A 15,439-nucleotide genomic window follows, 5' to 3' on the forward strand; every position below is an offset into this window, starting at 1 on the left:
GTGATACTGCCTGTGACACCCAGAGGTGCCTGAGGATGCCTAATGAGCCGATACTCACGTAGGCTCCCTGACTAGACCAGTCACTCAGCACCGCAGCCCTCCAGGGCTGCCGGGTTACTGGGAAAACCACACCTGCAGCGGGCAAAGGTCAGGAGAGGGGACCCAGGAGGGGCTTTAGGGGCGCTGGCCACCAATGGGGCCTGAGGAGCCCTAGAGGGCTGGACCTGACTGTTTCTCCCCAACCTGGCCTGGCCTGGGAGCTGGCCTGTCGCTGCCCACCTGGATCACAGTCAAGTGAATGCTGGGGAGACGGTACACTCTCAGATCCTGTATCTCCCTGGGTACTGTCCTCCTGGTGAGGAAGGGGCCCTGGCAGCAAAGCTTCCCTCCTCCCTCAGCACTTCTGCGTGTGTCTGGAGGTGGTACAGAGAGGCTCATAAAGGGGAGGGAATGCTTCAGGGTCACAAGCAAGTGGATGGCAGGGCTGGGTCTTGTCCCCTGCCTGATGCCGCTGTGTTGGGCCTGCAGAGGAAGAGCTGACCACTGATGTGCATCTCCTTTCAGACTTACATTCACATCATTGACCAAAGGACGAGGAAGCCCGTGCTGACCAAATTTTACACGGACCCCATGGTGGTGTTTCATCACGTCAATGCCTACGAAGAGGACGGTTGCCTTCTGTTCGACGTCATTGCCTACGAGGACAGCAGCCTTTACCAGCTCTTCTACTTGGCCAACCTGAACAAGAACTTCGAGGAGAACTCCAGGCTCACCTCCGTCCCAGCCCTCAAGAGGTTTGCAGTGCCCCTCCACATGGACAAGGTAATGGCTTGAGTCCTGGGAGATGTGAGCCCACTCAGGAAGTGACTTTGGCTCTAATTTCGTTAATATTGAAATTCAAAATGAGCTGTTCTTTTCTTTTTTTTTTTTTTGGCTATGTTGGGTCTTCGTTGCTGCGCGCGGGCTTTCTCTAGTTGCGGCGAGCGGGGCTACTCTTCATTGCGGTGCACGGGCTTCTCATTTCGGTGGCTTCTCTTGTTGCAGAGCATGGGCTCTGGGCGAGCGGGCTTCAGTTAGTTGTGGCCGTCCAGTGGTTAAGACTTCGCCTTCCAATGCAGGGGGTGAGAGTTCAATCCCCGGTCAGGGAGCTAAGGTCCCACATGCCCTGCCGGCCAAAAAACCAAAACATAAAACAGAAGCAACATTGTAACAAGCTAAATAAAGACTTTAAAAATGGTCAACATTAAAAAAAAATCTTAAAAAAAACAAAACAAAGTGTTCAATTCAATGGTTTTTAGCATATTCACAGAGTTGAATGTACAACCATCAGCACAAGCAATTTTAAAACATTTTCATTTCCTCAAAAGACACTTTGTACCCTTTAACCATCAGCTCCCCACCCCCCAAGCCCTCCATCCCCCCCCAGCCCCAGGTAACCACTAATGTACTTTCTATCTCTGTGTATTTGCCTATTCTAGATATCTCATATAAATGAAATCATACAATATGTAGTCTTTCGTGGCTGGCCTCTTTCACGAAGCATGTTTTCACAGTTCATCAGTGTTGTAGCACGTATCAGGGCCTCATTTTTTTTCATGGCTGAATATGTACCTACTATTTAGTCTACTGCTATACATACTATTTCCACCTACTTGTGTATGTAGACATCTCTCCATGACGTTAAATATTCTTCTATGACATCATTTTAAATATTGGCCTGACAGTCCGTGGTGGGGATTCATCACCAGTTGCTTACCCGTCTCCCTGATGTTGAACAGTCCTGTTCTTACATTAAAAATGACCCCTGGGCCAGACGCTATCCTTAATTAGGCTGATGCTGCCAGGGCTCTGGGTTTGGTTTTAAAGGCTACAGAGGCTTCTGGCTCCAGAACTTCCTGACTTCATGACTTAATTAATTTAAATGAATCCAAATTCAATTCAATTCAGTTTTGATGGCTCATCCTTACTCAATGCACTCTATGTGCCAGGTACTTTGCTAAGCATTGTATTTTCCCTACCTAACTTAATGATCAAAACAATCTATGGGAGAGATCCTCAGGTTAGCCTCATTTTACGGAGAGGTTAAGGAATGTGCCCAAGGTCACACAGCCCGGTGGCAGAGCCAAGGTTGGCTCTAAACCCTTCCTTGCAGCTGGTAAGGGGTATAACTCTGCGGATCTCCCGAGCAGGCCTAACTCCTGGAAAGAGTCCCAGAGGGTCACCCTGACCTCTCTCAGGGCCCTGCAGGCCTAGGGAACAGAAGACACTCCTCCATGCCCAGGGAGGCTTCTCTCACCCTCCAGGCTCCTCCATGCAGGAGTTCAGGCACCTCCCAACCAGTGGGCGGAAGACCCGCATCTGAACCCAGCTTTGTCCAACTCCAGAGTTGGGTCCTTTCTCCTCTCTCCAGCATTTCCCCAGCTGCAGTCATTTGTGTATCTCTGTCATGATTTTCACTGTATTTCCTATCACCTCTATTAACATTTACAAAATCATGTTTTCATTTAAATCAACTCACTCTTCCCTTAACTCATTTGGAAGGAAACCCATGACGACCCAGTGGAAAGGCAGCATTGCGCGCTGCCATTGCGCGCTGCAGATGGAAGAGCAGATGAGCGTGAAGGGCTGGTAATAAAGCAGAGGTCCTGAGCTCTAGCCTGATGCTGATGCTCTTGCCAAGACCTGATCTCTTCCTTAAAGAGAACGTTGGAAAAGTATTAGGTGTCAAAGACATAGTGGCACTTAACTGAGACTCTCGCCTTGACCCAATGGAAAGATTGGAAGAGAAAAAGGGATTAACTTTCTCCCCATGTGATTCAGGGCTATTGAATGAACGGCCGTGTCCCACAAAATCATCATCTGAGCCGCTGGCCTCTGTGCCCGTCACTCTGGGAAGTTCCATAGTGCAGCGCTTGGGGTGTCTCCTGGCTCCAGGATGCAATGGGGGTGTCACAAAGCACACAGGTGGCAAATCCTGAGGCCTGCGCACCTCCACCACACCTCCCACCCCACCCCCACCTTGTGGAGGCCTCAGCCTGCGGCTGATACACAGAGAGGAAACACTCCCTTCCGCTGCCCACACACTGCAGGATTTTATAACCTTTTATCAAGCTCTAGAAATGATTTGCTTCCTTGGAACCAAGCTAAGAAGTTTAGCACGTGTATTTTAAAAAGGCACTGCGTGAGCCGTCAGCAAAGAAGAGCGAGTGCTGGGAAGGGTAGCTCCGGCCACGCTTTTTAATTTGCTGTTTATTGTCCCTTAAAAATGTCTCCTTGCTTCACTTTCAAGTCACCCCACCTGCGTGTTGAAAGGGGAAATTTGAGCTACAGACATGGCCTATGTGTCCAGATCCGGCGGCTCTGATTCCATCCCGTCCAAAAGCATATTAGGGAAGGGCCTTAGGGGATGCTGTCCTTTCTCAAATGCCCTTCAGTCTGGGGCCTTTGCACGTCGCTGTCCCTCTGCCTGCAACCCTGTCCTCTTCCCGTGAGACCTCTGCTCCTGTCCCGGCTGCAGGTTGAACTTACCTGGGGGTTCTGAGACCAGCCCAGTGAAGGCACAAGCTCCAGGGGATTCTACTCCCTTCTCGTCCTTCAGGTCTGGCATCCTGACTCCCTCAGCGGGTTTGTATATTCTAATGGCACCTGCAGCTCTTCGCTCACATTGATGGCAGGTGTAATGAGCTTCCTGTTAAAGCTCCCAGAGGGCTGGGACTCTTGGTCTTGTCAGCAGTTTATCCTCTGAGCCCATCACAGGGTCTGGTACTCAGAGGGTTCTCATTAAGCCCTTAGATATTTTAAATAAATGAATGAACGATGAATGAATGAAAAAGGTGAAGCAAGGTCTCTAAAAGGGCACAAGGTCTTCCTTTAGCGCTTGGAACATTTCCCAAGTGGAAAGTACCTTCCACATAGAATGGGCTATACTGAAGTGTGTTCAAAAGTCTGGGGCCTCCCAGGTGCCCCACCTTCTCCGGCGTTTGGGCCAGCTGGGGTCAAAGGAAGGAGGGGCCCACTGACACCCTCTGCCTGTTTGTGTAGGGGTTGTGCGGGGGTTGTTTAAGGCGGGGCTGGACCCCAAGGGGCATGGGCGGTGCCAACAGTCCCTGCCAGCCACCCTGCCCTCATCCTGCAGGGCTCCAGGGAGGGGCGGGGCTGGCATCTTGGAGCTAGAAGGGATGGTTCCAACTCCTGGCTCAGTAGATTCGGTTTTTGTCTTGTTTTCAAATGCAAAAATGAAGACCCAATAATAAGAGAAGGCACCATTTCTCAAGAGCTCACTCTGTGCGTGGCCCTGTGTCAGATGCCTTTTCTGCTCTTAGACCCAGGCCAGAGGGGCCCCCTGCTCTGGCCTTTCTCCATCAGTGTCCCTTCTTCACTGGGTGAGGAATTCACAGGGCCACAGGGTGCCCACCCAGAGGGGCACCCTTCCGACCCCAACTGTGGCCTGGGATCCCTGAATTCCCTGCACAAATGACCCAAGCCAGCCTGCAGCAGCTGCCTCTGTCCTCCTAAGGGCAGGCTGTGCTGCTGGATGCAGCCCTCAGCCCCACCAGGGAGGCCAGGGCTGGCTGGGGCTTCCACACAGTGGCAAGAAAAGGAGGTGGGAAGCCTGGGCCCAGAGGCCAGCCTTCACTCTGCCACCTGCTTCTAGCTCAGAATGCCAAGGAGTCCTGGGATTCTGAATTCACATGCATCCTTCCAGACCAGCACTGGGCACTAGAACCTGCTGCAATGAAGGAATATTCTCTGTCCAAGCAGTAGCAGCCAGATATCTAGGCTACTGAAATGTGGCCAGTGCAGCCGAGAAAGGGAATTTTAAATTTCATTAAATTTAAATTTAAATAGCTACGCATGGCTGGTGGTGGTTGCCATATCAGACAGCACAGTTCCACAACATTCTGAAGCTCTGTGCATAAAGGAAGGCGGGAGAGAACGGTATTTTACTTAACAATTTGCTATATGTGGACATAGGTTTGGTGGGCCTCTGCTCTCATCCTGGGTCCTGAACGTTTTTGGCCCTGTGAAATGCTCCACATGCTTCTCACCGAATCTGTATGACAGTCCTTGGGGTTATTTATCATCCCCATGACTGTAGGTGAGAGAGACAGTAACTTGCCCAACATGGCAGAATCATCCAGAGGGTCTGAGTTGGGATTGGAATGCATGTCTGTCTGGCTCCAAATCACTGACTACGATGGTCTGGCCCTGGATCAGGTGCTTTCATAACCATTATTTAATTTAATCCTAACCACAATCCCCAGACGCAGGTCAAAGGGACCTTCGCTTGTACTCACCAGCCGTCCAAAAGTTACGGATTGCCCCCCTTTATACAAACGAGGAAGCAGGCTCAAGTTCACGTAGAAAGCTCTACAGTCATACTGCACACCCAAGGCTGCCAAACTCCAAAGCCAGTGCTTTGCGGGATTATTGAGATTACTGCTTCTCACGGGAGTTCCCTCGAGTTGAGGAATTTCAAAGCCAGACTGCAGGATTTCGTTGAATTCTGGCTGGAAAGTGATTTCTTCCCAAAGTTGAGCACATTGGCCATAGAAGGCTGCCAAGTCATGTTCGTTACTGCTGTGTGTGGAAAAATTCACAGTTTATGCCTCAACCGGTCTGACCAGTTTCATGCTGCAGCTAGAAAATGTCTCTGCGGACTGACTCCCTGAGAATCAAGCCCGGGACATGCACAAGAGGCCTGTGGCTGCCTCTTGACTAGCAAGGCACAGGGCAGGGGCTGCACATACAGATGAAGGCAAACAGAGCCTCTGCTTCCAAGTCACCCGATGTGCTAGGCGCTAGACGACCTTTTCACGCCCTTCGTTTGATTTTTACAACCACCTGCAAAGCACATGTTCTGCCCCTTAAGAGTTGAAGGAAAAGCTCATTGAGTCATGCATTTGCTCATTCCTTCAGCAGTTACTTCCTGTGAGCTGACTATGTGCCATGCACTGAATAAAATCTGATCACTGTCTGCACAGGGAAGACAGCATGAAAGAAGGAAGCAGGTCCATAAAGGAGATATTTACAGCTTGGGACACATGCCTTGGAGACACTGCAGACTAACTTGTCAGGGAAAGGGATGTTTGAGCCGAGAACTATGGGATGGGAACAGGCCAGCCTCAGGGGCTTTGCTTTGCCTGCTGCCTGTAGTGCTTTGGCTTCTGAGCAGAAGAATCTCAGTGCGAAGCTCTGGGCCCAGCCTCTGCTCCCCTCTGTGTGACCTTGGGCAAGTCACTTTCCTTCCCTGGGCCTCAGTTTCCTCTTCTGTTAATTGGGATCGCCCTGAACAAATCTCAGAGGGGCCCTACAGTTCAGCTTCTAGGATGCAGTAAATTTCCCACCTTCTCAGCAAAAAGCTGCTGTTGTTCAAATAGGTTTGTTTTCATTATAAAAGCTTATTTTGGAAAGTTTGGAAAGTAGAGAAAAGTTTAAATGAGAAGTCAGACATGACCATACTTCTCCTCCCGTAACTCCATGAATGCAGGGATTTGCAGTCTTGTTACCCCTTCTCCCCCAGCAGCTAACCTGAACCCACCCCCAGGGGTAGTGGCAGTAGTAGTAGTAGTAAAAATAATGCTAATAATAATACAATTATGTTATCAATAGCAGTTAACATTTATCTAGCATTTACCGCTAACCAGGCCCTCTTATAAACCAACTGCATGGATTATTTTATTTAACCTGCATAATAACTCGGAGACGCACATACTATTTATACGACGCTTGTGCTATACCTCATTATACAGATGGGGAAACTGAACTTCAGAGATACCAAATAAGTTGTTCAAGGTCCCGTAGAGAGTATGTGGGGACACAGGGAGTAGTAGATGCTCAATAGATATTTAATTAATTGTGTTCAGTCTCTCTCCTGGGTTACAACGATGATGGTAAAGTACTGAACAAAGTCTGATTGTCACTTGAGACCAAGAGATGTCCTTGATAGATATTTTTCTCCCAAGTAATTTTTATTGCATGTTTGTTTTCTTTTCAACAGGGGTACATTTTCATAGGAGAAAATACTGAAAATCTAGAAAAGCCTAGAAAAAGAAATGAAAGTCTCCATAATCCCACCACATGCTATATTGTTACTATTTGGTATTTCTCCCAGGCTGTTTTCAATGTAATTTCTTTTTCTTTTTCTTTTTCTTTGTTTAACATGGTTGAGCTCAGACTGTGTATGCAGTTTACTCTGCTGCTTTTTTCACTCAGTATTCTATCATGAGCATTTCACACGTTATTATGAACTCTTTATAAACACCTTTTGAATGACTGATGCAGCCTTTTACAGGTGAATCATCCAGTATTTAAAAAGCGAGAACTTATAAGTACATTAATTCACCTGTGAGGGATCAGGCACCCCAGAGTAGAAGATAAGATCCAGGGTTTTTAGGGCCCCCCTTCTACCACCCACCAGCTTTGCCCTCTTTGGGGAGTTACTTCCAGCCCACAGTTCTCATTTTTAACTGAAAATACCAATCGTATAATAGCTGCTTCCGGTGGTTAATGTGAGGCCGGAACAAGGTGACAGACACTAAAGCATTTTTTAACATGTGCACAGTAAAACAAATATTTGTTCTGGATACCAAGTTTTTATTTTTCTGGAAAACCGATTCTTTCAGAACGCAGAGGTGGGCTCCAATTTAATCAAACTGTCATCTACAACAGCAAGAGCCCTGAAGGAAAAAGAGGACCAAGTCTACTGCCAGCCGGAGTTGCTTTATGAAGGTAAAGTGCATCCTCTCTCCTGTGTTTAGGGAGGGGCTGAATGTCCTCTTTATATGATACCTCTTTCTGATGCAGGGGAGATGTGCGAGGAGGACGAGGGACTGAGAGGAAGGCTGTTGGGACGCCCAGGGGAAGGCATCTGGGGACACTTCTCTTTCATGTATCTTCATACCCCTCCCAGGGAGGTACTCGGGTGGTCGTTGGACCCAGGGACTTTCACGGCTAGCCTTTCAAATGCTTCCGTGCTTTTTTTTTTTTTTTTTTGCTTTCTTTTTAAAAGTTTATTTTATTTTTTTGAATTTAAATTTTTAATGCAGTTTTTTAAGGTTACTTTCCATTTACAGTTATTACAAAGTATTGGTTGTATTCCCTGTGTTGTACAATACATCCTTGAGCCTGTCTTACACCCAATAGTTCGTACTTCCCTCTTCCCCACCCCTATATCGCCCCCCTCAACTGGTAGCCACTAGTTTGTTCTCTGTATCAAATGCTGCTGTGTATTGAACGCCGACTTACTGAAAGGCATGGCACATGCAGATTTCTACCTGTGCACGCTCAGAACACCCTGCAGAATCGGTGCTATCAGCCCCATTTGCCAGAGGAGAAAATTGGGCCTCAGAAAGCCTGAGCTACACCCAGAGCATAAACCCCCCCAGAGAGAAGCACCCACCAGAGCAGGGCGTCCCAATGTGGGCACTGCTGATACCAGGGCCGGGTCGTTCTTTGCGGAGAGGGCTGCCCTGGGCATTGGAGGATGTAGATAAGCGTCCCTGGCCTCCAACCTGATTGAGAACCACTGCCCTAGCATAGAAGCCCATGGGGTGGGGACCGTGTTTGTGTGCTCAGTGCTGTCACCGGCACGTGACAGAAGTCTGGCTTAGAGCAGGGTGTGCTCAGTACTGCAGTGTGGAATGAACAGGCCTGCCCAGGACAGGGCTGGGGAGCGGCGGGCGGGGCTCTAGGCTGGGAGCCCGGCTCCCCATGTCGCTGCCCCACGCCAGGGCCAGGCGTCTGGAAGGACAGTCCTGGGGACTCTGCTAGGACGACCTCAGATTTGCCCACTAAGAACCCCGTCTACACATGGCATCCCATGGATCCCATAATGGGTTCTGTGTGGTGCCCCAGCCCCTCAGAGTCTTTGGAAGTGAATATAGACATGTTCGTCCCTATTCTTAAGGCATCAACTTCCATCTCTGCTCACCTGTCACTCACATGGGCAGATGGAGGAGTAAAACACTACGGTCGTTTTATTTCTGGGAAGGGAATTCTTGTTTATCGTAGCAACCTTGGGCAGCGCTGAAAAGCATGACCGTAGACAAATCCTTCATAATCCCTCCACCTGTGACGGCCGTTTGGAAACATCCACGCAGTCTTTCCATCACGTAGGCGTTGCTTGGCGCATGCCAGGCCCTCTTCTAGGGGCTCCCCAACTTCCCGTCCTTTCCTCCCCAGTCTCATCCTGTTCTTATCACGTTAGGTGAGTCCATGCATGTAAGGGGCTTAGCTGAGGGCCTGGCCCGCAGTGAGGGTCCAGCTAAAAGCAGCCGTGATTAGAACACCTCTAAGAGTCAGGGGCTGCCATGTACTGTTCATGCTTTAGAACCAAGGACAGCAGAGCTGAGAATAATTCGATAACTTGCCTGAAGTTGGGCAGCAGAGCCAGCATCTGAACCCAGGCTTCACTGACTCGAAAAACCCTTAACCTCTGCATTTACGGTTATACAAAATGCATACCATACCATCCAGAATGTTCTGAAATGGCTTCTTCCACTTAATGAACATAGCCTGGGAATTTCCCCACATCCCCAAGATTCTTCAAGAGCGTGGCTTTAATAGCCGGACAGAATTCACAGGCATGAATCACATTTTACTTAACCATGGGCGTATAGCTGGTCATTTACAGAGTGGAGGACAGGGGGGCTCCAGACCAGGTTCGAGGGACGCAAGAGCATCACAGGGAGTCTCAGACCGACTCTGGGACCGACAATGGGCATCTTTTTTCTGAGTTGAGTGTGTGGGTGGTCCCTCGTCCTCACGTTCATCTTGACCTTGGGAATTTCATGATTACCCGACTGTGGGATCAGACATCTTCCCTTCTTACTGCTGCACCCCACTTCCCTCCCCACTGAGCCCGATAACCAGTTAGGCCCTGGGTCCTCTTCAGGAGGCTTTTATGTGGCAGATGTTTCCATCTCTGCTTCTTCTTTTCTTGGACATTATATTTTCACCAGCAGTTGGCTCCAACTCGCTGCAATATTTCATAAGATGGACTTTCATTTCAATATTCAGACTTAGAAATTCAATTTGACACAAGCATATATAAATATATATGCATGGACATGGACACATTTTTAAGGCTTTTTGGATTACAAAAGTAATAGGTATAATGAAAATTTCACACAATGAAAAACTTAGAATGGACAGTACAAACTATAAACCACCATGAGGAAGTTATCACCCCAGCAATGCTTCCAAACTTTTTCTCTTCATTTATAACACAGTGGAGATAATCCCATAAGCAGCCTTTTACATTTAATCTTATGATGTGGACATTTCCCCATGTTATTAAAATTCTTTGTAAATGTTACTTTTGTATAATGTTATTATATGATTTCACCAGATTTATTTAAATATTCCCCACTGATGCTCCTTCCACAGTTTCAGAAGTTTCTATTCACACCCACACATGTGCACGCACACACTTTTTTTAAAAAGAGTTTTAAAAAATTGCAGTAGCCTCTGATTTTAATCATGCAATTTTCTTTGATTTTTATCTTGGATAATTAAAGATGTTTATACACTTAGAAACCCAGGTCTATCTTACCTTGCTCTTAATGGAGCTTCTAATGGAGCTGGGGTAGTTATCAGAAGTTCCTTCCTCCTGCCCTGTGATCACCCTTGATCCAATCTAGGGCCTGAATCAAGTTCAGGGATCCTGGCTTGGGAACCGTTTTTGTGAAAAGGATGCCCAGCCTGGATACCACAAAAGACCCGTGGTCCCAGCTCTCGGTGAAGGGGGCTTTGTCAGCTGTGCCATTTCTCTCTAGGCTTAGAGCTGCCTCGGATCAATTACGCTCACAACGGGAAGCGATACCGTTATGTCTTTGCTGCTGAAGTCCAGTGGAGCCCCATCCCAACCAAGGTACTAGTCCTTGGGAGATGGCAGCCTATAACCATCGTGTCTGTCTGCAAAGCTGAGTTCCCAGGTTCTCAGGGAGGTCAGAACCGAGGTCCCCTTGGGGTGGGGGTAAGTCAGAAAGTGACGTCAGCTTGGGACAAAATACACTGGAAGCAACGATGGACCATCCAGGGGAGGGAATTGCACCTTATGGGCTGTCGCTCAAAAAGGATGTGGTGTCTGGAGTTTATCCATTGATTTCTTTTTTGGATGCATGTTTATTGAGCACCAGCTATGTGCTACAATGTGGTAGGCACTGAGGAAAAGGAAGTGAACAGGAAGATCCCAGTTCCTGCCCTCAAGGAACTCACTGTCTCAAGCAGAGAGGGTAGAGCTGAAACTAGGACGATTTACGTTTTTTTTTATTAACTTATTTTTTTAAATTAATTATTTATTTATTTGGTTGCACTGGGTCTTAGTTGCGGCAGGTGGGCTCCTTAATTGCATCTCACAGGCTTCTTAGTTGTGGCATGCGAACTCTTAGTTGCAGCATGCATGTGGGATCTAGTTCCCTGACCAGGGATCGAACCCAGGCCCTCTGCCTTGGGGGTGCAGAGTCCTATCCACTGCGCCACCTGGAAAGTCCCTTTTAACTTATTTTTAAATTGAAGTATAGTTGATTTACAATATCGTGTTAGTTTCAGGTGTACAGCATAGCGATTCATATTTTGTTTTTTAAACTGCTATTTGTTTGAACACTTGCTGTTTCCCAGGGACCATGCTGAGTGCTGTACAGACATCAGTTTTCCTTAGTAGCTTCAGTTTTTAGTAATAAAATGGAAAAAAAAATTTTTTAATGCAAGCAGTGCAGAAATGTACAAAGCAAAAAATTAAGGTTCCCCCACACACATACGCACACCCCGAGTCACTCCCCTCTAATCCCACACCCTCAGGGGAAAGAGGCCTATTAGAGATTGAGAGAAGGCCAGGGACTCGCACTTTTAAAACAACAAAGGAATCATATTATACTTTAAAGGTTTGCATTGAATAGTTTATCTAATGTGTATAAAAATTGCAATATATGGGCTTCCCTGATGGCGCAGTGGTTGGCAGTCTGCTTGCTGATGCAGGGGACACGGGTTCGTGTCCCGCTCCGGGAAGATCCCACATGCCGCGGAGCGGCTGGGCCCGTGAGCCATGGCCGCTGAGCCTGCGCGTCCGGAGCCTGTGCTCCGCGGCGAGAGGGGCCACAGCAGTGACAGACCTGCGTACCACAAAAAAAAAAAAAAAAAGCAATATAGTGCCAAGTACCAGATAAATCCAGGGGTTTTATTTCTGAAAGAATTCAGTGTGTACTGTCAGCTCTGCAGTGGCAGGAGGACCTTTGCTTCAAGTCAGAGGAGGAAGCAAGCGGCTTTTCTTTCTGCTGTTACACTGACCAGAGGCAGATGCCGTTTGGGGTCTACGTTCACCAGAGTCCACTCCCCTCTCTCTGGGGCCTTGATGCCTTCCTGTTCGCAGGGAATAAGCATGCTCTCCGACCACTCATCCCCATGTTTCTCCCCTTTGGATGCGCAGATAATAAAATATGACATTCTCACGAAGTCATCCTTGAAGTGGGGAGAGGTGCACTGCTGGCCGGCGGAGCCAGTGTTCGTGCCCACACCAGGTGCCGAGGACGAGGATCACGGTAAGGCTCCAGGAAGGGCAGCCCGCTTGCTGCACTGTACCTGTGATCACCCCTCAAACAGAGACATCGTTTGGGGGCAGTGACCACCCCCCATCACACAGCTGGTGGAGTCATGCTTTGAAGCCCAGGTGTGTCTGAGTCCAAAGCTGTGGGATGAGGGAGTCCCCCAGCCCACCCCCACTTCTGACACCAGCTGCAAGTTTGGGGATCCCCAAGACCACCCTCAGTTTCAAGAGAAGAGCTCACAGAACACACCGAAATCTGTTGTACTCATGGTTATGGTTTATCTCGGCGAAAGGGTGCAGATTGAAAGAGAAAAGGCGAGTGGGGCGGGATCCAAGAGAGTCCTGTGCTTGCGGTTTCCGCTGGTCCTCTCCTGTGGGGGGTAGGACCACGCCAACTTCCCCAGCGACGTCCACGGAGCGTGGCCAACCAGGGAAGCTCTCCAAGCACTGTGTCGGAGCCCGTGTGGGGCGTGGTCATGCGGACATGGTGACCTCCAGTCTTCGGCCCCTCTGGAGGTTGAGCTGACACCTGTGGCCCAGGCCTCCCCCTAAATCACTTTGCTAGGATGGGTTATATGCAGTGGCCCCAGGTAAACAAAGGCACTCTCATCAGACCGTCAGTCCAAAGGCTTAGAGGTCATATCCCAGGAGCAGAAGGTCAGACCTCCCTTCCGGGGTGATTAAATTGTTTGCGACACAAAAGCCCACTTCCTTTCCACGGAGCTGCCCTACCCTTGCCCAGAGTATAGAATCTTGGTTTTAAAATCCATTGCAATGGCTGGGTCTGAATTTGTGACTCCTCTAAGCATGTAAGTTTTCCGTGGATCACCTAGAAATGCTTGTGGCCCTCCTCTCTTGTCCAGATTTCCACCTGACCAAATGGTCCTTTCCCTCTTTGATTCTGCCTTTGCCCCAGAAATGCCCTGCCCACCCCCTAGGGATGCTAAGGAGGGTACTACAAGCCTGGGTGGGGCTGCCCACGCCTATGGGGAAGGGCAGGCTGCCCCCTGCTGAGCCTGCCAGCTGCTTCCCTCAGGTGAGAAGGGAGTGGTTTTCTACCTGGGTCTTCCTATCGACCTGCACTGCACGGCACGCCAGGTAAGGGACCCCGTGTCACTGTCACCTCCAAGGTGGGGGATGGTTGGTGCCACCTCCTGCTAAGGCTGGCCTCCCCCTGGGCTGGGCAAGTGCGTCCTGCACAATTCTTGTGGGCAGGGAGCAACCTGGTCTTCATTCCACCAAAGGAGAGGCTCAGAGAGTGAGGTCTTACCCACGGTCTGTCACACGCCCAGTGCATACAGAGGAGGGTCGAATTCAAGCTGATCTGACCTCAGCTGCCCTCGGCCACTCTGAAAGCCGGGAGGCCTTGGGAAGAATCACAAAGTTTCGCTGGAAGTTTATGTGCACTATTTCATTTAGCCCTCTGTCCCTTGAGAGTGGGTGTTTAGAATATTCCCATTTTACAGAGGGGAAAGCTGCACGTGCACGAGATGAACTGGACTCATTCAAACGCCATTTGAGTGCAACTGGTCCAGGTTTAGCCGAGTGACGGATATTAGCCTAAGTGCAGCGTCAAAGCTGATTCTCTGTAACTGGAGTTTCTAGATAGTAGGAAAATAGCCATTCTTCAGTGCATGTAATGATTTACAAAGTGCTTTCATAACTGACCGTGCAAGAGCCTCTCAGCAACCCTCTGAGGGTGGGGAGGATTATCCCCACTCTACAGATGCAGAGACTGAGGCTCAGAAAGGTGAGGGGACTGGTTCAGCCAAGCTTTCCAATTTCCCTGGCCTCTCCCTTCTGCTCCCACAGAATACCAAATTCACTTCCCTTCTGTTTTGATTAGATAACTTACATTCAAAGGACAGGGAGATAGAGCTGAGAAACTATCCCCCCAGCTGGACCAGGTTCAAGGCTGCGCTTTTACAAAGTGTCTCTTTTTGTTTCCCCAAAGGGATTATCTTATCAGCCATTGTCTCTACCGATCCCCAGAAGCTGCCTTTTCTGCTGGTTCTGGATGCCAAGACGTTTACAGAATTGGCTCGTGCCTCCGTTGATGTAGAGATGCACCTGGATCTCCACGGGCTGTTCATCCCAGGTGCTGACTGGGATGCAGGGAAGCAGGCCCCTTCCCGGGAGGAGCGGGACAGGGCTGCTGAGCGCCGTGTGGCCCCAAGGACCTGACAGGGTGGGGGCCTGGGCCCTGGAGAATGGCTCCACCAGACTCAAGGGTGGTCCCTCCCTGGGTGGGGGGCAGGGGGGCCCTTCATTTTATTTTGCACTTATTCTTTCCATGGTTGCTTTGAGACAAAGTTACGGAAATAGAGCTTTTATCAGTATCTTTTCTTTCATTTCATTTTGGCCATTAGAACCTTGTTGGAAAGTTGATCAAATATTTACTGATTAGCTCTAGTACTTCTAAAAGCCCCTTTCCTTTAGTATAAAGACCGTGACCATGAATCATCAATTGTATTAAGGCACATAATCATTGCTCCTAGAATGGGCAGCCACTGACCCACTGGAGAAGAGACACAGAAATATTTATCTTTGCTCCTCCCTCCCCAGCTTTCTTTCCCTTCCCTCCCTCCTTTCTTCCCCGTGGACCACATCGTGAGTTCTAGCTTTCTCAACCCTGTGCTGTTAGTAGACTACGTGGCCCAGAAGGCGTGTACTTTGTGGTCATTCCATGCAAGGCAGGGCATAGTATAAAATAATAAAACTTTAAAGCCTTTTCAGACCTTATTTTAATTTTACATGGCTTCTTTCCTCTGAAGATCTTCTAAGGCAGTAAAACAGAGGGGCAGAGCTAGACGGTTCATAGTCCGCCAGGTGCCTCATTGTACACCCAGTGGGACAGCAGACTGGTGTGGGCGTCCCCCACTGCAGGAGGGTATG

The 15,439-nt window shown here is 48.9% G+C and overlaps 1 protein-coding gene across 1 annotated transcript in view; it reads left to right on the plus strand.

The window, feature by feature from the left end:
- BCO1 (beta-carotene oxygenase 1) overlaps positions 1-14,867 on the plus strand; it is a 157,687-nt gene extending 142,820 nt beyond the window's left edge. Inside the window, exons 30-34 of the mRNA XM_067719486.1 lie at positions 565-822; positions 7,626-7,731; positions 10,779-10,873; positions 12,428-12,539; positions 14,499-14,867. Coding sequence (XP_067575587.1) covers positions 565-822; positions 7,626-7,731; positions 10,779-10,873; positions 12,428-12,539; positions 14,499-14,728 — 801 coding nt within the window. The 3' untranslated portion in view covers positions 14,729-14,867. The remainder of the gene's footprint in view (positions 1-564; positions 823-7,625; positions 7,732-10,778; positions 10,874-12,427; positions 12,540-14,498) is intronic.
- The last annotated feature ends 572 nt before the right edge of the window (positions 14,868-15,439 follow it).

The sequence above is a fragment of the Pseudorca crassidens genome, chromosome 20 (genome assembly GCF_039906515.1).
Source record: "Pseudorca crassidens isolate mPseCra1 chromosome 20, mPseCra1.hap1, whole genome shotgun sequence".
NCBI lineage: Eukaryota > Metazoa > Chordata > Mammalia > Artiodactyla > Delphinidae > Pseudorca > Pseudorca crassidens.